The 23,623-nt window shown below is 34.0% G+C and overlaps 2 protein-coding genes across 2 annotated transcripts; both read left to right on the top strand.

Moving 5' to 3' along the window:
• The first annotated feature begins 17,072 nt into the window (after window positions 1–17,072).
• IWZ02DRAFT_157307 (uncharacterized protein) lies at window positions 17,073–18,217 on the top strand. The gene is made up of 3 exons (XM_066762017.1): window positions 17,073–17,092; window positions 17,141–17,613; window positions 17,680–18,217. The coding sequence occupies exons 2-3, from the start codon at window positions 17,279–17,281 to the stop codon at window positions 17,924–17,926; spliced, it is 582 nt and encodes a 193-aa protein (XP_066617709.1). The 5' UTR covers window positions 17,073–17,092; window positions 17,141–17,278; the 3' UTR covers window positions 17,927–18,217.
• A 332-nt stretch (window positions 18,218–18,549) lies between these two features.
• IWZ02DRAFT_495181 (uncharacterized protein) lies at window positions 18,550–21,751 on the top strand (the record flags this gene model as incomplete). Its single annotated transcript, XM_066770112.1, has 3 exons — window positions 18,550–18,588; window positions 19,961–21,235; window positions 21,659–21,751. 3 exons carry the CDS (start codon window positions 18,550–18,552, stop codon window positions 21,749–21,751), a joined length of 1,407 nt encoding a protein of 468 aa, XP_066617710.1.
• Window positions 21,752–23,623: the final 1,872 nt, after the last annotated feature.

Raw genomic sequence — 23,623 nt, forward strand, 5'->3', positions numbered from 1 at the left:
ACTACTAGATTAAATTTAATATAGGCTAGGATTTTTATTTACCCCTAAGCCTATTATATAGTATAATATATAAGGAACTCTAGGCTTTAAAGGAATATATTTACGAAAATTTATAGAAGGGATTTATTATACCTAGCTATTCTCTATACGGATCTCTAGTACTTATAGTAAAGAAACTAGGAGGAGGATAGAGATTTTACGTAGACTACTATAGGCTTAATAAGCTAATAAAAAAGAACGTATACCCTCTCCCCCTTATCTCTAAATTACTATAGCGTATAGGAAAGAGTAAGGTATTTATAAAGCTTAATATCTAATAAGTATTTCATTAAATCTAAATAGATAAAGCGTCTAAAGAGTTTACTACTTTTTATATAAGATATAGGATATATAAGTATTAAGTCTTACCTTTTAGATTAAGTAATAGACCGGCTACCTTCTAGTAATTTATTAACTTAATCCTACTTCCCTATTTAGATAACTTTATTATTACCTTTATTAATAATTTATTAATTATTTTAGAGAACCTAGAAGAACACGAAAAATATATCTAGATAGTACTTATAATTCTACGTAATATAGACCTTTAAGTAGATATTAGAAAGTCTAAGTTTTCTATTACTTATATAAAGTTTCTAGGATATATTATTTTAACTAAGGGAATTACTATAGACCTAGAGAAGACCTAGACTATATAAATATAGGAAATACCTACTACCTTAAAGGGACTTTAATCTTTCCTTAGGTTTTATAACTTTTACTATAACTTTATACTAGAATATAGACGAGTTACTTATCTACTTAAGAAACTTAGTTTTAAGTAGAAGTAGCGCCCCCTAGGTAAAGTTAAAAAAGAGTCTTTCTTTTAGCTATATAAGATAATATCTAGCGACCTAGTACTTATATACTATAACCCTTTATACGAAACCTAGATTAAGACTAATATAAGTAATAGAGTAGTAGCTAGAGTCCTCTTATAGAGATAACCTATAAAAGAGTAGTAACTAGTTACTTTCTACTCTAAGGTAATATCTAACCCTAAGATATAGTATAAGATTTATAATAAAGAGCTTTTAGCTATTATCTAAGAACTATAAGAGTAGTAGAGTATACTACTTAGCCTATAAAATCCCTTCCTAGCCCTTATAGACTATTTAGCGCTATAGTATTTCTTAATAAAAAAGGCCCTTATAGCTAGATAAGCTTATTAGTTAGAGAAAATTACTAAGTTCGCCGTATAATTTACCTACTAGCTAGGAAAGGAGAATATTATAGTAGATATTCTAACTTATAAGTAGAAGGAGTTATAAACCTAGAAGGTAAAGGCTAAGGCATCCTATATAATATATCTAATTCCCCCTAATAATATTTTAGACGTAGATATTAACATTATAAGCTTTAACTAAGGGTATAAACTAGACCTAATTAATTAAATACTCTAGGCTAACTAGATAGACCTAGCGCTATAGGACTAGAGAAATAAGGTAAAGATAAATTACGATAACTAGGAGTTAAAGAAGAGTCTACTTACTTATTTTAGCTAACTATTAGTACCTATATAAGGCGCCCTTCGTACGAAACTAATTAAGTCTATCTATTCTTCCCCTATTCTTATATATCCTAGATAAATGAAGATAAAGAAGATATTAATACGACTTTACTACTAGCCTAGTATAGGCTAGACTATTAAAGAATTTATCTAAGGATATACGATATACTAACGTTTAAAAAACTTTAGGAATAGGACCCTAGGACTACTAAAACTACTACTAATACTAGACTAAGTATAGTAGTATATTAGAATAGATTTTAAGGAAATACTAAAGGACTATATAGAGTATAATACTATACTTATTATTATTAACCGCCTAAGTAAATAAGTATTTAGCCTACCCTACTATAAGAGTATTATAGCTTAGGGAGTAGCTAAACTATTCTATAAGCGAATTTAGCGTATATATAGAGCTCTAGAGATAATTATTTCTAACTAAGGGCTATAATTCATCTTAGCTTTCTAGGATAAGTTATGTAGGCTAACTAGTATATAAGTAAAACTTACCTTAGTATATTACTCATAGATAAATAGTAGTATAGAAATTATTAACTAATTAATTAATTTAAGACTACGTTTATTTTTTTATTATTTTTAAGACGATTAGGTAGCACGCCTACTAGTACTAGACTTTACGTAAGCTATCTTACTATATAAATTAATAGGAGTATCCCTATATAAAATAGTACTTAGATATCTCTCTAAGCTAGAATTTAATTAGGAGCGCTATATAAAGTTAGTAAAACTAAGTAAGAAGATTAGTTATAAGTTAGCCTAGGCCTTTACGTACTAGGCGTACGATACTATAGAATAGGCTAAGGAATACCTAAGTAAAACTTAGGAGTATATAGTCTATAAAGTAAATTAGTCTAGGCGTAAGCTAGATTTTAGTATTAGTAATAAGGTATATATCTATAAAATAGGTTAGATAACTAATTAGTCTAGTATAAAGTTAGACTAACCTAATAGCGGCCCCTATTAGATTACTAGTATAAAAGGCTACTTATATATTTTAGACCTTCTATACTATATTAAAGTTAATAACCTATTCTATATAGATCGCCTTTATAAGGCCTATAACCCTATTCTAGGCTAGTAACTAGAGCTAGAACCTCCTACTATTTATATAAATAAGGAAGAGTATAAAGTAGACTTTATATATAGTAGTTAAATCATCTAAGGTAGGCTTAAGTACTAAGTATAATAGAAAGCATATAACTAGGACGATATATAGTACCTAGTATAGAACTTTATAGGAATTTCTTTTCTTATTATAGACTATTATTAAAGAAACCTAAATGCCCTAGGACTACTAGTATAACTCTATACCTAGATAGATACTTTTATATAGAAAAAGGACTATATTAGAACTAATATAGATAACGTCCTAGTTATCTAGGAGAATATATAAAGAAAACTACGCTACTATATAAAGTAGTTATACTAAATACCTTTTATTATTCTTCTATTCTAGTATATAAACCTCTATACTAGGCTTAGTAACCTAGTATACTAGAGAACGCGTACCTCTACTTCTATTACCTACTACTATTATAGTAGACGATCTAATACTCCTTAACCTTAAAATCGCCTCTCTACTCCTTATTATCTAATAGACTAGAACTAGGACTATTTACTTATTTAGACTATTTCCCTTATACTCTTTTATATAAAGCTACTCTAACTATTATTATTATACCTACTTTTAGGGGGGGTTAATATTATAGCCTATACCCTAGATAATAGATATAGCCTAATATACTTCCTAATAAACTAACTTAGTAGAACTAATAGATAAACTAACTTAGCCTACCTAAGTAGTAAACTATCTAACTATCTAGGTATACGCTATAACGACTAAATGTTATAAATCGTTAAGTAGCTAATATATAGGCTTTTACCTAGAGGCTATCTACTTAGTTAGACGTATATAAAATTAAAAAGAACTTAATTAAAGTTAAGTAGTTAAAAGATAAAGTTAAGTAAAGTCTTCTTAATTATTATAAATATAGAAGATGCTATATACTCTTCTATCTTCTATATATATTTATATAAGAAGTAAAATAAGAACTAAACTCTCTCTTTACTACGTAAATTACTACTTTAGTTACGTTATTAAAATAGATAAGAAATTAATCTTCTTATTACTATATAAAGTTTTATTAGCTATTAAGTAGGCTATATATCCTTAGTAGTATTTATTATCTATTAGTACTACTAGCTTATACGGCTTAGCTAGTTTATATAGCTTAGTTATAATTAGCTTTAGCTTATTAAGTAATCGCGTAAGGGCGTAGTTATAATATACTTATATTACTAGTATCTAATATATACTTATATTACTAGTATCTAATAGCTATTATAATATTCCCCCTCTAATAGGAAGCCTAAGTTAGCTTATTAGGTACTTATATAGATAACTAACCGGCGCTATTTTAGTAAGGGCGTAAAGTATAGAACTACTAGGTATATCTTATTATTAGGTTTATAGTTTAACTAACCTTCTTTACTACTACCTTAATAATAATAATAATAAACCTTACTTCTATTATTATATCTTCCTATTACTCTTAGCCCCTCTCTTACTTAAGTAACTAGCTCTAGTAATAATAGTAAGTCCTCCTATTTATAGTAGGTCTAAAAACGCTTAACTAATTATTACGCGATAGTATCTAATTAACTTTATTACTCTAAGCGCTCTAAAGGTAATATAATGCCTTAAGAGGATACTAAGGTAACTTAGGACTATTATATAAGACGTTACGCGTAATTAGCTAATTATTTATATATCTAGAGTTTTAAAAAGGTAAAGTAAAGCTAACTAGTTTAGGTATAGTACCTAGCTCCTAAGAGCTAGTATATATTACTATTCTACTTATAAATCCTTACGTAAACGTTATATAAGCTAATTTACCTACTTTACCTTTATATACGCGTTCTAGTAGCCGTTACGTTAGTATACTACTAAGTATACCTTTACGTAAAAGTAATAATAGTAGTATTATTCATCTAGCTACTTTACCTATAGAATTACTAGTAGAACCTTTAGATTAGGACTTAGAGGTAGATACTTCTAATAAGATTATAGTCTTTATCCTATATAAGACCTTTAAAAAACTCGCTAAGGTATATATTACTACTTACTTATCCTTACGCGATGGCTAACTTATTATAGAAATCCCTTAGTAGTAATAAAACTAGCTAACGCGTAATATATATATTAGGCCTTAGTAACTTAGCTTATTATACTATCGTCCTAGTTTCTAAGGATTATTTTAATATTATATCTATAGAATCTTATAGTTCTTTACGCGATACTTACTTAATCTAATACGTAGGTATTAATTAGGCTACTAGTTATACTAAGTACTAGGATAATCTCTCTACTTACGTCTTCTATAGTTACTATAAGTTACTAGGTTTCTTATAGGGTCGTTATGTAAACTATATCTAGAGTACTAGTAACCTTAACTATACTATAAGTAACCTTACTAGTACTTATCCTCCTAATTAACGTAAAAGGTATAAGGATAAGATATAGCCTAGAGAGTACCTTACTCTTTACTATATAATAGATAACTAGGTTAATAACTTTCTCTAGGGCTCTATTAAAGGTATAATAAGGCCTAAACTTAAGAAGTTAGCTCTAATTCCTACTAAAGAGGAGGAAGAGAAGTAGGGGTATAAAAGATAAGAAATAAAATTAAAATAGAAAAATAGAATAGATAAGAATAAATAGGTTTATATAGATAAGGGTTATTTACTACGGCGTTAAAGGATTCTCTTTACTAGAGTATAGGTAGGTTAGTTATCTAATTACGTTTCTTCCTATAATTCTTATTAGAGAAAGGCTTTTTCTACTTTTCTAGGTTCTTTAGTAGTCTAGGAGTAGAAGGATTAGTAGTATAGAAGTCCTCTACTTTTTAGGGGGCCCTAATAAAAGAACTTACTATATACTACTTATCGTCTTAATTATATCCTATCTATTAGACCTAATACCTTAAAATTCCGTAAGTAACCTTACTTATATAGATAAAGTTAACTTCCTATTCTTACTAGTTATTAATAACCTTAGGTTCTAGCTTAGTATATCTCTATTATAGTAATAGGTCTATAGCTACTTTACGTAGGTAATTAGTATAGAAAAGGTTTATAACCTTTATACTTTTTAGAAGATCTAATTCGTATAAATATCCTTTTATTCTAGTAATCTTAAATAGTCCTATATTAGGAGCGTCTAATTTTAGATTTAGCCGGTCTATTATCTAGCTAGTCTTCTTAATATAAATAAAGTCTCTAATATTAAAGTTAGGTATATAATAGTATTTATTAGCTTATTAGTAGTTCTTTTCTTCTAATTAGTAAATTAATTTATAGGCGTACTTATAGGCTTCTTATCTTCTTTTTTAGAGAGACTAAGCTATAGACTATATTCTACCTTTAGGTAAAGTAGTTATTATTATATAAGTAGTCTAGTTATAATATATACGTAGTATAAAGCTAAGGTCTACTTCTACTAGTATAAGATCTATAGTCTTATATAGAAGGGTAGCCTAAGCTAAATCTATTAATAGTAGAAGATTAGACTAGTTATTTTAGTAGTAATTAATAAAGGGTCGTAGTTAGTATATAAGGACCTAATTTACTATCTTAGTAATTCTATTTATCTAAGAGTAATAGGCTAAATTAAAGTATTATTTAATACTAGTTAACTTATATAGCTCCTATATAAAGGCTAAAATAAACTAAGGACCTTAATCTAATAGTATACTTTTAGAATTTCTAAAAATTTAGTAGATATAATTATAAAAAAGTTAAGATACTCCTTTAGCGTTAAATTTCTTTATATAAGGTAAACTAAAGATTCTTTAGGATAACTAGTCTATAATAATAAGAGTATAATTAAATCCCTTTTAGTCTTATAGTATCTCTTTAAAATCTATAGCTAGGTATTACTAGGGATAGTTAGGAATTAGTAGAGAATATAGAAGGCTAGGTATCTTATTAGTAAATATAGTAGTTTTAGCTATATCTCTTAATTATATAAGTCTAGCTAGGCTAGTAATAGTATTACTATAATAGCTTTTATCTTTTATTAATTCTAGGATAGGTAGTAATATAAGTAGTATATATTACTTTAATTATTCTTATATAAAGATTATCCTAGTTAGGAATAACTAATATACTATAGTAAAGAAGTAATCTATTCTATAGCTTCTAATATAATTTATTTTCTAGTTAAAGATAGGCTATTTCTCTCTATAGTTTAAGATCTAGGTTTTCTCTATTTATATAGAGGAGTTTATTAAGGAAAATTATTAGTAGAGAAACTTCTAGCTCTATTATTATAAGTAGGACTACCTAGGAAGTAGAAATAAGATACTACTCTTATATAGCCTTTACTTTCTCTTTTTAAGTCTTAAGTTACTCTTACTTTCTTATAAGAATATCTATAATAATATTTTCCTTTTCTAGTTAGTAGATAAACCTAACTTAGTACTTAGTAAGTTACTTAGCCTATCTTACTTATTATATAGATAATTAGTACTTAGAAGTAAAGTATTCTAATACTTAATAGTCTATAATTATAAGAAAAAGTTTATAAAGACCTATAAGTATAGATCTCTATTCCTCTAGTTCTTATATAATAGCTAGGAGTTCTTTATTAGGTATTCTATAGTAGAGTTTAGTATCTAATATTACCTTAGAATAAAAGGATATTAGTTTCTATTTATAATTTTCTTAATATTATAATAGAACTCCTATAACTACTCTATTACTTACGTCTATTTCTATATAAGTATCTAAAGTTAGATTATAGTTTATAAGTAGTAATTTACTATATATTAGTTTCTTAAGGTTTCTAAAAGATTCTTCTTTAACTAGCCTAAGTTATTACTACTTTACTTTTAAATATAGTTTTTCTAGTAGCTAGCTAATTCGTCTATAATTAGGAAGGAATCTCTAATAGAAGTTATAGAATCCTAAGAAAGACTAAAGAGATTAGAAGGTCGTAGGTAATTACTAGGTATAAATAGGTTTAATTTTTTATAGGTCTATTAATATACCCTTAGTAGAGATAATATATCCTAAGAATTTCGTATAAGTAGTTAAAAACTTACTCTTTTTTATATTAGCTTATAGTCCTACTTTTCGTAATTATTATAGAACTTTAATAACGTATTAAGTATAATTATACGGGTTTTTAGAAATAATAAGAATATCGTCTATAAAAGTAATAACGAAATCATCTAAATAGTTAAAGAGAACTTAGTTAATAAAACGTTAAAAAGTAGTAGGCCTATTACTTAGCCTAAAAGGTAAAACGCGGTATTTAAATAGTCTATATCTTATATAGAAGGTAGTATATTCTTTAGACTATTCTTAAAGTTAGATTTAATAGAAAGCTTATTAAATATCTAGTTTTATATAGACCTTTCCTTTACCTACTCTCTATAAGAGTTCTAAGATAAGAGGTAAAGAATATAAGTCCTTCTTTATTTAATCATTTAACTATTAGTAGTTAATATAAATTCGCTAGCTACCTCTAGGTTTTTTTACTACTAATACTAGAGAGGCGTAGAGTATATAACTCTTAGTAATAAATCCTTTCTTTAAATTCTCTTAGATATATTCCTTTACTATAGTAAGCTATTCTAGAGATATTCTATAGAGAGGACTTATTAGTAGGCGCGGAGAATCCTTATATATAAGAGAGATTTAATAATTAACTCCTATATAAGAAGGTAGTAGCTAGTTAGACTCTTATTTTAAAAAGATATTATAGTAGTTCTTATACTTAGAGGGTAAATAATCGTTAAGGTATTTATTAAAGGCTTTATCTTTATTAGCTTCGTTAATATCATCTAGTATAATAGAATAAAGATCTACTACTTCTATTAGTATTTTTATAGGTAGGTTAATTTCTATAAGAGAGGTAAAAAAGGTTTCTTAGTTATTAACTTTAATATTATTAGAGATATATATTAAAGAAATTAATTAGTTTATCTATATAACTTTACTTTATATAGATAATTTTAGAACGTTTAAAAGATTTAAAAAAGAAATTTAGTCTAGAGGACTTAACTAAACGAGTTATTAGTTACGGTAATCTAGAAGAACATAGTAATATATAAGGAACTAGCAGCCTAGAATAATATTATAGCGCCTAATATCTAGTATGAAGGCGTATATTATAACTAGCCGATATTAGAAACGGAATTATAATTAATAAATAAAATTAAGTTACTTATTTATACATTAGTTAAACCTAGAGACTTTAAGGTTCCTACTAGTAATCTTTCTTTTCTTAATCCCTAATTCCCTAAGTTATAGAAGAAGTTAAGGATAGATAAAGCTAGATCTATTTACGCTAGTATTAACTAGGGCATAAACAGGTATAGTATAACTACTAGCTATAATTATAGTTTATATAGTAAATAGGTATCCTCTAATAAGGTTATAAACGTTTACCTATAAATTAGTAATTTATAGAGCTCTAAGCTTATATCTTAGGGAGGAGACTTCCTCTAAGACTTATTATTTTCTAATAAAGAAGAGTATAGTTCTAATATTATATACTCTTCTCCTTCTTCTTCTATTATAGTATTAACTATCTTTACTTTAGTTTCTAGGCACTATTAGATAAGGTATCTAAATTTTCCGTATTAATAGTAGGGTCTAATATTACCTTAGAGTTCTACTTTTCCTTTACGTATTAGATTTTCCGTTATTACGTAAGGAGTAGATCTCTAAGATAACCTTAAAAAAGGCTATTCTCTTAAACTTCTACCTATTAAAAGAGTAGATTTACCTACTTATTCCTATTATTATTTCTTTATACGGTCTTCCTAGGATAATAAAGATATATTTTAACCGTTTTAGTACTTAATTATACTTTATATAATAGGGTACGCCTTTTAAAGGTATTCTTTAAATGAAATAGAGTTATCTTATTTAATTCCTACTAAATAAGTTTATAGTAGGGGATCTAATAAAGAGTAAAAATCCTCTTTCTATTATTTATATAGAAGGTTAGCTTCTAAAGCTAGGTATATAAACTCTAACTAGAACTTCTAAAGATCTATAGAAATTTTATAATAAAGGTTCTTTAGCTTCTTCTTTACATCCTTTTACTAGTATAGATTCTTAAATACTTACTTAAGCTAGTAATATAAGTTAGTATTAAGGACTAGATTATCTATCTTTATATAGGCATAAAGAAATAGTACTAAATACTATACTACCTTACCCTATATCCTAGAGAGGATATAACTTATAATAGCTTCCTTAGTATCTATAGTAGTACCTCTTTTAAAGTAGTCCTTATTACTATAGATTTTATTATTTATAAGGAGCTACTAATACTTATATATAGGGTTTTAGCTATTTATTAATTCGGGTAGGTTAGGTACTCTTAGTATATATTTCTTCTTCTTCTAGGATCTATTCTCTTCTAAATACTATAAGCTTATTAACTTAATAGTATCTTTACGTAACGAAGTTTAATAACTTAAAATCCTTTCTACTAAGTTAAGGATAACTTATTTAAGAGTCTTAATTTATATCTTTATATAAATAGTAATATCCTAGGTTTATTCCTTTATAAGAGGAGTAATCTTAGATTAATAGTTATTAGCTTCTTCTAGTAGAATATGCCTAAAAGCTTCTTTAACCTAAAATTATATTATATAGAAAAGACCTTTCTCTTATACTTATATATTAAGCTTAACTAGTAATAGGGAGTAAAAAGATTATAATAAGAAGGGGAGTACCTATCCTCTTCCTTCCTCTAATTTATAAGGTAATTTAGTACCTCCGCGTAAGGGTATTTATTATTAACTACTAGACTCCTCTTAAGTACTAGTCGTATAGGCTTAATTCTTAGCTATACTATCTACGTATAGAATAGTCTTCTACTTTCTTATAAGTAGGTATAGAGAGGACGCCTCCTTAATATTTATATACTATACTATAGCCTTATAAAGACTTCTATAGTTAATATATACTTAATACTCTTTAGTCCTTAGATAATACTAATATACCTTACTAAGATGACTTAAATTTCCTTCTTAAATAATAGATAGTCGTATATAAGGCTTAGGCTATATATATAGTATACCTAGTTTAGGTATTCTAATACCTCCCTTAGGTAATAAAAAGGTAGGATAGGGATAATACCTAGAATAATCTTCTATATCTATTATGAATTATTAAGCGGCTAATATATAGGCTTTTACCTAGAGACTATTAAATTAGTTAGATGTATATAAAATTAAAAAGAACTTAATTAAAGTTAAGTAGTTAAAAGATAAAGTTAAGTAAAGTCTTCTTAATTATTATAAATATAGAAGATGCTATATACTCTTCTATCTTCTATATATATTTATATAAGAAGTAAAATAAGAACTAAACTCTCTCTTTACTACGTAAATTACTACTTTAGTTACGTTATTAAAATAGATAAGAAATTAATCTTCTTATTACTACGTAAAGTTTCGTTAGCTATTAAGTAGGCTATATATCCTTAGTAGTATTTATTATCTATTAGTACTACTAGCTTATATAGCTTAGCTAGTTTACGTAGCTTAGTTATAATTAGCTTTAGCTTATTAAGTAATTATATAAGGGCGTAGTTATAATGTGCTTACGTTACTAGCATCTAATATATACTTATATTACTAGTATCTAATAGCTATTACGATACTAAACTCGTTATATAAGGGTTATATAAAATAGTTACTACTCTAGATAAATCCTTTAACTATATATACTACTTTAGATATATATATAGAGTAGTAGACTATAGTATAAGGCTAGATAGTAGTTAGCTTATAGATAAAGGTAATCCTATTATCGTCTAATAAAGATATATAAAAGGTAGTATAGCCTAGAGGAGATTAAGGAGTATTCTTAGAATTATATATAATTAAGTACTTCTTAGTAGATCTACTTTAGCTATACCCCCTACTTATAAGTTATTTTACTACTATATAAAAATATTAATAGATTTAAGTTAAGGATTATTACTATACTAATAGTTTATAATAGCCGTAATAGTATAGACCCTATAATTATTAAGGTTTATTTACTATATAGTTAGCGCTATTTTAAAACTCTATTTTCTTTCTCTATATAACTACTAACTAAGCTCCTTAAGGATATTCTTAGCTTAGAAAGAAACTATAGTCTCTATAGAGTTAAAGTACTTTACTATACTACCTAATAGGTCTAGAATAGCTATAGCCTAGTAATTTCTATTTCTTAATATAGGAAGAATAGCTTCTATATAATACTTACTAATTATTAGCTAAGATATAGGTAAGTACCCTTTTCTATTAATATCTACTATAGTACTATCTAGTATTCTATAGGATATAGGTCTAAATATTTTAAGAGCTTTCCTAATAGCTAAAGCTAAAACCTAGTTCTTATTACTAAGCGTAGTTACGGGATTAATAATATTATAACTAGGGTTTATATCTTAGAGTTCTTTAACTAGAGGCTTTTAAGGGAGATAATTATTAGATATAGACTTAACTATATTTAAATTATAGTCTCTAGAAAGAATCTTATCTTAGTCTTTTTCCTTAGGCTTAGTTCTACTAGACGTAATAGCCTAACTAGCTATCTAATCCTTAGACTTTATAACGTTAGAGCTATTAGGATCGTTAAAACCCTAATTAGTACTTCTATCTATAAAGCTTAGGTCGCTATAGACGTTAGTATTTATCCTATAATTATAAGTTTAAGGTATATATATATTCTTATATAGTAGGTAAGTTAACTAAAGTACGGCTAACCTTAACTAAAGGAGAGTATCTACCTAGTTAGGCTATTAGTAGCGAGATCTTTAAAGATTTACTACGTAAGGTTAGTAGTAATATAGACTAGCTAGAAAGTAAGTATATAAATATATAGAGACCTCCTAGTACTTCTTACTATACTTATAAGTATAGGCTTTATTAAGCGTATCATCCTACGTTTAGGAGAAGAGGAGGTATCTTAATCTATAGTAGTAGCTAGCCTCTTTCGTTTTCCTAGTTTAAAGAGGCTAAAAGTATTTCCGCGTAACTATAAGTAAAAGGTAGACTCTTTAGAGACATTACGCGTCGCTAAAGGTTCTAGAGTGCTATAAGGAGACTATAACTTAAAGTTAGCGTTATAAAAAGCGTATTATACGCGTAAAGGCTTACCCTAGTACTTAATCTAGTCTCTAACTACTATAATATAGACCTTTTCCTTCCTAGCCTTCCCTACTTACCCTTATATATATCTATATCTTTTTTAAGACCTTAGGCATAAAGCTCCTTAAGGGTAGTTATAAGTATAAGGGGGACTTATTTATACCTTCTTAGCTAGCCTATCTTATTATCCTAGGTATTCTATATAGCCTTAACGGCCTCTTTAAGGCTTAATTTACCGTATATTATCTAATTTTTAAGCTAGTATAGAAACTCCTATAAGTAGTAAGTAGACTTATTAAAGGTAATAAGAAAGCTAGTCTTATCTAGCGCCTATCGTAATCCTATAAGATTTCTTATAAGTTTAGGATACGGATAATAAAGAGGGCTACTAGTAGATTTATTATAGTTTTTATTATCGTCTTTATCTCTATTAGATTCCTTATTATCGCGGTTATTTTTAGTATTATCGTTATAAGTAGTAGTAGTAATTCGCGGCGAGGATTTAGTATTACTAGGGCTAATCTTAGTTTAGTCTATCTTATAACGTATTAAGGTTAAGGCGCGCTATATTAGCTAATAGAAGACGTAATAGTTAAGTTCCCTTAGCTTAACCTAAGTACTATTATAGCGACTATAATAGCTACCCTACTTAAGAGGACCTATTATCCCCTTTAATTCCGCTATAAGCGTTAATAGTAAGAAATATAGGGAGTTAAATCTAATATTAATATTAATAGACCTATAGTATATTTATAGGAAGAGTCTATTAGCCTAAAGTAGAGACGCGTAGGTAATATAACGTAATATAATCCTAACCTAAGGCTAATATTATATAACTATATTAGAAGCTTCCTTCCCCCTATAAACTACTACTATAGTACCTTTCTATAGTAAATACTAAATAAACGCTATCTCTCTTACCTCTATTAAACTCCTTTTACTATAGCCTTAAATAGCCCTACTCTATACCTTATAGGCACTCTACCTATTAACCTTAAGTCCTCTAGTAATCCTTTTAGTAATAGTTTTAGTCTTAGTAGCTATCTCTAAGCTAATATCTTTATCCTTACTAGAATATAGTATATTACTCTAGTCTACTTCTTAAGCCCGCCTTTATATTATCGCTTACGCCTTCTAGCTACTCGACTCTAATTCTTACTACTACTACTATTATTCTATATACCCGATCTATACTTTAACCTTATTACCCTCTTATTATAGCTACTACCGCTATTATAAGCTAGGCACCCTACCTAGGTCGCTATATTACTACCTCTAATCGTTAAATATATAGCGTAATAAGCCTAGTTAGATAAGTAGAGGAATAGCTATATATATACTACGTAAAAGAACTAAGGCTAGTACCCCTATAAAGTTTCCTATTACGCGGCGTAGCTTATAGCTATAGGTAGGTAGATAGTATAGATAGGCGCTAAACCTATAGTAATAGTTAGTAGTAGAGCTACGGCTATAGCCGCTACTATTAAGGGCTATAAGCCTCTATAGAACGCCTATAGCTAGAAGGGCTTTATATATTACTTCCTAGTAGATGCCTTAAGACTACTACGCCTAGGTAAGTAGAGTATTAATTACGGCATCGCTCTTAATAGATCCTAGCTAAATTCCTAGAGGTAGAATAACTAAGCTACTACTAATACTAGAAATAATTCTATTCCTAGACTACTAACTAAGCCGCCTCTATATATTATTATAAGGTAGGGTAGAGTAGAAGGAGGAGATTAAAAAGAGCTAAATTATATAGATAGTAGCTAGAGCTAGATACGTACTAGTATACTATTTAAGGTAATAACTCTTATAGTACTTACGTAACTACGCGTTAAAATAGGACCCTAAGGGGTAGTAAATATTAGCTATACGTTTAAGTAATTAGGAGATAAGGTAAGATAAGAGAACTAATAATATTATTAGATTTAAGAGCTAATTATCCTAATAAATATAGTAGCTATTTATAGGCCTTTATTAGTTAATTTAAGATATACGCGCTAGAGAGCTTAGAATAAATATCTATAAGCTATAGACTTAGCTATAGCCTAGTAATATAACGGGTTTATCTTCTACTTTATAGCCTAGTTATTAGTAGTTAGTAGGGTAGAACATATATATAGGGCGGCGTTATCTTATAAATTAGATAGGTATTACTTTAGGCGTTATAATTACTAAATAACCCTAGGGCCTCTAGAGTATTAAGGCTTAATCTAAGCTATATCTAGCTAGTACCTATATAAGGTAGCGCCCTTAGTAACGTATCTAAGAGTAACTTAAACTTATTTATATATAAGGTTTTAGGAGGCTAGAATTTACTACGCTATAACTCTATAATATATTATTATACTACCTTACTTTATACTTTCCTATATTCTTTAAAGCTTATACTTTTATAGAATATCTATTTTAGCTATATAGTCTTAAGAGTTTATATTAATTTATATTAAAGTATTAAAAGTTATGCCCCCCTAAAGTATATAGGGCGACCCTCCTCTAGATTAAAGGTATAATCTAATAATAATAACATAAACCCTTATTAAATTATATATATACTATTTTATCTTTAGATTCTAAATCCTATTATATTAAAAGAGGACGACTTAGGCTAAGTTTTAGTAGGTTTCTAGATAGTATCTATACATCCTATTTAGTTAGTTATAGTATATAACTAGTAGTTAGAATTTTAAGAGATATTAAATTAAAGATATAAGGGTATTATAAAAGTTTACTAGGATATTATAAATGTTAGTATTAGTACTAGTTATATTATAGATATTAAAGTACTTACCTTTCTAAAGTATATACTAAATATATATAGCTAAGTCTATATTAGTAGACTCTAGAAACCCTATAAACTTAAGGAACCCTATAAATTTAAGGAACCCTATAAACTTAAGGAACCCTAAGAGCTAATAGTAGGTAATTATAGGGGTAAGTAATCTTAGGTATAAGTATATAGGTAGAAGGAACTATAACCTAAACTACTAAAATAGATAGCTACTCTTAATAGCTAATATAGTAGTAGTTATATACTATATACCCTAAAATCTACGCCTAAGGGCTAATATAATTAACTTTATATATAATCTAGTATAGGCTCTAACCTTATATTAAGTTTTAGATCTAGTATTAGTAATAAGGCGTTATAGTTAGGGGATAATCTTTTAATCTAAATAACTATCCTAGAGCTCTAGTTTAATACTATATCTAAAGTAGAGTATAACCTTACGCGTTATTTTAGTTAGATTCTATAAATAAGGCTATAGGCCCTAAAAGATATTATTAGCCTAGCGCGTTACTTAGATAATATAGAGTTCTAAGAAGTAACGTTATAACTCTATCTTATAAGAATCCTTAATAAGATAAAGCCTAGGGTAAACCTCTAGCTATATTAGGAGTAGATTTATACCTTATAGAGGTTAATCTTTAGTCTATATTATCCTTATTAAACTTCTTATTAGAACTATTATCGCCCTCCTCTTTACTATTAGAGTTATTATCTATATTATTATAATTAGGGTTTATTATCTAGTTTATATATAATTCTCCTAGTATCTTAAGGTACTACTCTATATATTTAAGGGGGCTAGTCTTAATTTTAGTAAGAAAGCTTAATAGAGGTAGAGTACTATTAGTATCTTAATAATAATATTAAGAGATAGAAGTACTTAGATATATTCCTATATAGTAATAAAATAGGGCTTTTAATTATAGGTAGTCTTAAGGTAATCTAATATTATTAGGTATGTAATATATAGCTTTAAATAAAGTTATTATAGCGTTAAAGATATCTCTTATATAAAATAGGCTAAGTTACTCTTAGACCCTCTTTAAGGTTTATACTACGCGTAATATAATTAGTTCTTAGGGTCTTTAGAGATCTAAGCGCTACTTACTAGTCCTAATTTAGATAGCGTAAACTAGAATAAAGAGGGTCTAACTTATAAGATAAGGGTAGTATAGTAGTAGAGTTATAGTAGTATTAAAAGTAAAGTAGTTTCTTTAACGATATCCTTCTATAGATATAGAAGTTAAGCTATATATATATACCTACTTTAGCCTATACTTATAGGCGCCCTACTATTAACTAATTATTAAATAGTAATAATATAATGAGTCCTATAATTTAGATTTTTCTATAACCTAAATAGTAAGGGAAGAAGTAGTAAGAAAATAAAGAAGGATTACTAGGGTAAAGGGGTAACCTATAATACTATTAACTCTACTATATATATAGATATATAATAATCTTTATTATAGCTTAGTATCTTTAAAGTATAAGCTAGTTCTATCTTTAACTTCTTAATGTCCTAACTATCCTAGTACTACATCTCTACTAACATAACCGGTATGCGTCTCCTTAAGCTAGTTGTTATACAATATTAACGGTAGATAGATGCCCCGCCGCCGCCGGAAGATACCGAAATCTGACATTTGTCCTTAGATCCTCATCCGCGACCCGCACGACCCATGCGCACACCACTTATGCCGTTGCCCGCTGGCAAGCCCCTTGAAATACGTCCACTAAAGCGGAATGCCACCGCGTCGTCGTCCGAGGAGCCGCCTTTTCACAAGACCGCGAGGGGCCGGTTCTGCGAGTGCGTTCCAACAGACCGTCGTGTCGAGCAGCAGACTCGCGGCCGTCACGGGTACTGGCTCCTGCGACGGCATCCATCCGTCTATCATGACTTCGCTCTGCGGCATGAACAAGGCGCGCGCGCCCAGCACCGCGCCCACGAGCCATCTAACAAGTCAGCTTCAACCGAGTCAGAGCCGAAGCCAGAACGAAACTCGCAACGAGGTCAATACAAATTGGCACTGGGATGCCCATCATCTGTCGCAACAGAATCATGCTCTGGCTTTGCCAAGGTAGGCCTGCTTTTGGCACAATTCATGATAGGCTTGGATCGAATGCTAACTCTGGGTACATAATAGACCTGGATTCGTTCAAGCCGGAGCTGCCTCGCTCAGCTCGTGGCCCGTCGTAGACACATGCAGCGGTACCGGTAGTCATTGGTCAGAGCCCAGATCTGAGCCAAGGCCAGCTGCATCGACCGTTAGTCCATCGCCATTTTCCGTGCCTGCGCCGACGTCTGGACACATTTTTACGGAAAATCCGTCCATTATCAACGACTCGACCGCCTTGTCCGTTTTCCAGGCCGCAGAAGAGAAGCTTTTCTGATGGCCCACGTCTGCTCAAATCTCTGGTACGGCGACAAGTCCCAAAAAGACTCTCTTTGCAGTCGCTGACAAGGCTTCGAAGTTTGCACGGCTCGAGGCTCTCCTCGATGGGTAGGCACATGGCCACGTTGAAGAGCTGGGGCAGTGACTGACCGCGTCCAGATCAGGCGTCCACCTCGCCTCAACAGCCGTGTTGCAGCCTGCATCATCATCCTAACCCTCCCGTCATGACCACCGATCGCTCCAACTCATCTCGACCACCATTCTCCATATAACGTACCATCGCAGCCTTCCATCCAGCAAACGCCCTCTGGCCTTGCTCGCACCCACTCTCTTGCCCGGCGCATTTTCCAACCAGAGAAACCCCTCTTCCGACGCGTGCACTTCTTGGCTAGCCGAAGCTTGTAGTACGCTTGCATTTTGGGCAATGGTGTTGTCTACAGCGATGATGACAATGAAGACGACGATGACAACAAAGAGGGAAGGGTTCCGCGATTGGGCGTTTGCTCAGACAATGTCGCCCTCTCTGCCCTGTCAGCAGCCGCACTGTTCTTGTTCCCAGGGTATTTTGCCTTGGACGTGATGCGCCTTTGGCACGGCCTCGTGGATGCCACCGCCAGCACCATGGCCGTCTCCATGTTCCTTGACACTGGTGAAGTGGCTGTAGAGGCTTTTGGGAACGCGTTGGCACCGGGTGCAGGCTACGTTGGACGTGCAGCACGTCTCCTCGTGCCCTTTTCACTTTTACTCTCCCTCGTTTAGCTCGGAAACGGACCTTTGCAGTCAGCCTTCAGCTTCCCGCAGCATCATCGCGCACAGAGCTCGGCGCCTTGCCATGCAGTCGCGCGGCTCGGCGCCGTACTGCTTGGACGTGTCCTGCCGGGCAGTCGAGGCACTTGACGCGCGGCAGCCACATGAACTTGACGTGGGGGAAGGGGTGCCTGTCAACGGCCGAGTTGCGCATCAGCGCTTCAAAATTTGACGTTTGGTGCTTGTCGTGCAATCTTTGCAGCGCCTCAGTCAGCTGGCGATGCTTGCGGCGGCGGCGCGTCAGAGACGGCAAATGCTGTCGGGTCTGAGGGACCTTTGTTGCGGCAGGTGGAAGTTTTGTACAGTACATGTATGGATGGCTGCAGAACAATGGCGGCGGAAGAAATCGGCGGATCCCTGGTCTCGAAATTTGATGGTGGAACCAACATGACCGACCGTGCAGCTTGCACCCGATGAAAAGGTGGCCGATAAGTCAACACGACTACAGCATGAGTACGTATGCAGCTTCTTGACAATCAGCGGCCGTCATCTGCCGGGTTTGCATTGCGGTGGCGCTTCTATCTTGCGGTAGTCTCTCTACTCCGACCCGACCCGATGCAAGGGCGGACTGTTACGTAATCCGCTGCCCAGCCACCTCCAGTCCTCCCCGCCTCCCGAAATTCCTCCTTCACTCCACCACTCCATCACTCCATCCATCTCCACCTCCATCTCCATCTCACATTCGCTCCCCCCAATCTCCGTTATCATCTCTCCGCCGTCTCGTTTACTCTGCGCTTCCGCCGCCTGCACAGTCTCATTCCCTCTTATCGCCGCTCATCATCATTATCATCATCGCGTCAAAGTTCGTCTGTCCCGTGTCCTCTGCGTCTGAAATCACGGGCCAGGCTGCCTCGACGACTCTCTGATCATACTCTTCAACGCCTTTGCGCGCTCCGTGGTCTCTCAGTACTGCCCTCTCGCCGTCGCCAGTGGTCCGGTATTGCTCGGAAGAGACGGCCCAAGCGCCGCGCAGTGGCCCGGTTTTGCAACGACTCGGTCGGCTCTACTGCCCTCGCCTTGCTTCTTCCATCTCTTCCCCAGTACTACCCTGTGGCTGCGTGCAGTGGCCCGGTTCTGCCAGATTCCGCGGATAGCCAGAGAGCCAGGGAGCCAGGGCTGCTCTTCCAAAGCCCGGGAGGGGCGGGCATCTGTCACCATTCGCTGGTGCCGGGGAACAACTCAGACTTACTCTCTATTTTTCTGTTGACGTTGCTGACAACCATAGATGGCTCAACCCCTCATACACGAATTCGTCTTCCTCGAATGGATCGAACCTTCAGACTCGGTCAAGTCTACGCTCGGTTCTCTCTCTTCAATCAACAACCAGGACACGGCCGTCAAGCTGATGGCGCGAGTCGATGAGGAGAGCAGTGAAGCTTGTCTGTACCTGGCGACCACAATCAGAGTACAATCGGCCAAAGGGCCCCGTCGGAGGCAGGTTTTCTTGGGGATTCCGCTCTCTGCTGTGCGGCGCGGCGGCCCCGATGTCCAGAAATTCAGCCTCAGCGATATCCAAGAGCCGATGATTGCGCGCGCGATTCAAACCGCTGGTCTCTCAGAAGCTGGACACGTTCTCCGCGTTACATTTCATCTCGAGACTCGACAAGATCTTTGCGTCTCCATGCCTGCGCCGTCAAAGTTCATCAAACCCTGCAGTCGCACGGCCTCTGAGCTGCTCAACGGACTCAAATCCCTGTCCACGGCCAAGTGCTTCACGGCTTACATGAAGTGGAGCAGCTATGCGCAAGTCAGCCTCAACAGATTGAAACACAAGCTGCCGAGTCTCATTCAAGACGCGACCGCGTTTGTGTGCGAGCACAGCAAACGACCTGCGAAACCTTTGGATTGGGCCAATGTGCAATGGAAAGATTTACGCCAAGCACCGCCACCGCCAGCATATTCCGTTGCCCAAGAAGTGCAGGACGAGACACATGCCCCTCCCCAACCACCAGCTTTGAAGCATGATCAAATCCAGGTGCCAAGATCCTCACCACTCCCACGCCCTCCTGTCCTGTGTCCCAGCCGTCGAGCGTCTCCATGCGTTGCCGAAACACCGCTCAGCGGCTACATTTCCACGCCCACCCCTCCCAGTTCCCTCGTCTTCATCCCTCGTGACTTCAAGCAATGGCGTCACCGATCTCCCACACCGACCGAAGTCGTGCCCCACGCCGAAACGGATGACCTGGCAGTCTGGATCGTAAAACTGGGCAGCTACAACGTCGAACCCTACATGCACCGCCGTCTACAGCCACACTGCCTTGCGCTTGGTCACCACATGCGCAACGGCGACGTTGAAGCCGCACGAAGAGAGCGAGCCCGCTGCACGACCCTCGCCTGCTTTGACCCATGTGATGATGCAACGGACGAACAGCTGGAGCAAGCCGCGGACATGCTTGTCAAGGTCATGGAGCTTATCATCTGGATCAACAGGTTGCACGAGTACGGCGACTTGGATTTGTTCCATCTTCTGTGGGAACTTGGTCGTGCGGTGCGCGATGCCGTACGGACCCAAGACCGAGATTGTCACAAACCGTTCCACTTGGCCTTGGCTTCCTGTCAGGCGCAAGCAATCACCTTGTTTGGCCATTTGCCTTCGGACCATGACTGTGTACTTTGTCGTCAATAGAACGCCATCTTGTCTTATTTTTTTTTATCTTTTTTTCTTTTATTTTCTTTCATGTCTACGAGCGACCGTCTAAAAGTCCACGTCAATGTGCGTCTGCGCTGTTGGAGTTACCAAGGAATAGCTTAATACCGCTGAAAGTAGCCCTTTATTTCATATTCTACCCATCTTACCACGGCACCGCTTGTCTGATTCTGCGTTGCGAATTCTCCAATCAACATTGGTGACCACACACCATCACTGCCCATGCCCATGCCTAAAGCCCCGCGGCTTTGGCTTCTCGACGCCTATGGGCCGCAGGCCAGACTTGCGCGCGTCCTCGGCATCTCGCCCCCAACCGGCGGCAGCGGCATTCTCATTCACAAAGCGCTGTCATCTGGGACGGCTAAGTAGAGTCGCGGAGGTCAAGAATCGGCGCACATGGCCCACGCTGTCTAACACTCCGTTGGGCCCTGCGATGATTGATCTGTTTGACCTCAGCTTGCCCTGTCCCTCGTGGCCGAGCACTCACTCGTGCTTGCCAGCCAGCCACAGCGACAAGTAGTCGGGGGCGGCAGCCATGTCGGAAACCTCTTCAAGTGGGTGGCCGAAATGGACTAAGCGCTCTGCCTGGTTCCTAAACCCGTAGCGGGACGGCGCGTCGCGCTGAGCGAGCAGGCCCATAGCGCGGCGGTACGCGACAGTAGGCTTTTAACTTGAGCTGTCTGGTTTCTGAGCTCATTTTGGTACAGACAGTGTCTTTTCTCTCTGAATGCTGGCTGGTGTGGTGACGGAATCCATCTAGACTTGAAGTTCTTCATTGCTTAGTCATAACTCAAAATTTTAAGAACTCTTTCTTAAAATTTTAAGTTATGACTAAGCTCTCGGGGTTTCCCTTCTACTACCTCACGTACCTAGCCTCACACGTAACCTTACTAATCTCTATAATATTAACCGGTAAACGCGAATCTTACTTAGTTACTAACTTAATTACCTAGTCCTCCTCCTCCTTCTATCCCTCCTTATAGTATTACCTCTCCTACTATGCCTACCTTAAGTAGTATGCTACTATTACTCGCATTAAGGAAATAATATTAGATTCTATAAGTAATAACCTTAGTAACGGTAAAGATAGCTTTATATCTTCCCTCTAAATATATAGCCGTTTTATAGTTAGGAGGCCGGGAAATAATAGGGATATATACCTACGTCTTACTATAGAAGATAAAGATAGTACGCGTTTAGTATATAACTAGGTACGACGTATTTCTATTATAGGTAGTAACTTATTAGACATTTCCTAGACTACCTCTAGTAATCGCGCTATTTATATAAGTAGGTAACTAACCTATCTTAGTCGTTATAATATACATAATACTATCTAGGTAATAGGTAATTACCTACCTCCCTAATTAATTAGGCCTAACTAACCTAGTAGTATAGCGCTAGTAATTTACCTACTATATATGTAGTTAGCTTTTAAGACGTTTAAAGTTATTACGCGCGACCTCTAATTAGCGTAGGGTAGAAACTATATAAATATAACTACTCCTTAAACTTACTACTATACTTATACCTTACTCTACCCTTATATCTAGTTACTAGACCTTATTACTAGATTCTATTACTAGACCTTTAGTAAGCTTTTCTACTAGACTTTATTACTAGGCCTTTAGCGGGCTTTTCTATTAGACCTTTTTACGGGACCTTACTATTACTAGATCCTATTACTAGACTTTTAGTAGGCTATTCTACTAGACCTTTAGCGCGTATTTCTACTAATTAGCTACTACTATTACGTCCCTCTCTTACTATTATAACCTTACTTAAGCGCCATCCTCTTATAAAGACTAAAACGGTAACTACTCCTATCTAGATTATGCCCTTATAAGCCCTACTATTCTACTTTATTACCTTACCTCCTTATAAAGTTCCTAACGCTCTATAAAGAAGTTTAGCGTATCTATTAGGTTTTAAAGGTAGTAGTCTAGACTAGACTCTAGGCCTATATTCCCTACTACTTAAGACTCTTTACTAAGTACTACGTACTATATATAGTTAAGTAATGCTACTACTATTCCTATACCTATACTTTAGTTACTTAGTTAGAGGGAAGAGGTATTACTAGAGCCGTTACCTAATTTATTACCTCTACTACCTTCTTATTTAAGTTAGTAGTAGCCTATAGGCATTATACTATTATAGTAGCTATTAAAGTAAAGCTAAATAATATAAAAGGAAAAAGTAGAGCGGTAGCTATATAAAGAATAATAGAAGTAGCTTAGC

This window comes from Phyllosticta citriasiana (genome assembly GCF_038021145.1).
Source record: "Phyllosticta citriasiana strain CBS 120426 chromosome Unknown IWZ02scaffold_22, whole genome shotgun sequence".
In the NCBI taxonomy this organism is placed as follows: Eukaryota; Fungi; Ascomycota; class Dothideomycetes; order Botryosphaeriales; family Phyllostictaceae; genus Phyllosticta; species Phyllosticta citriasiana.

Excerpts from the sequence above, each read along its gene's own strand:
- IWZ02DRAFT_157307 (XM_066762017.1), top strand. The coding sequence starts at position 17,279 with ATGCCACCGCGTCGTCGTCCGAGGAGCCGCCTTTTCACAAGACCGCGA. Across the intron at positions 17,614-17,679 it reads CATGCTCTGGCTTTGCCAAG|ACCTGGATTCGTTCAAGCCG; the intron begins GTAGGCCTGCTT and ends GGTACATAATAG.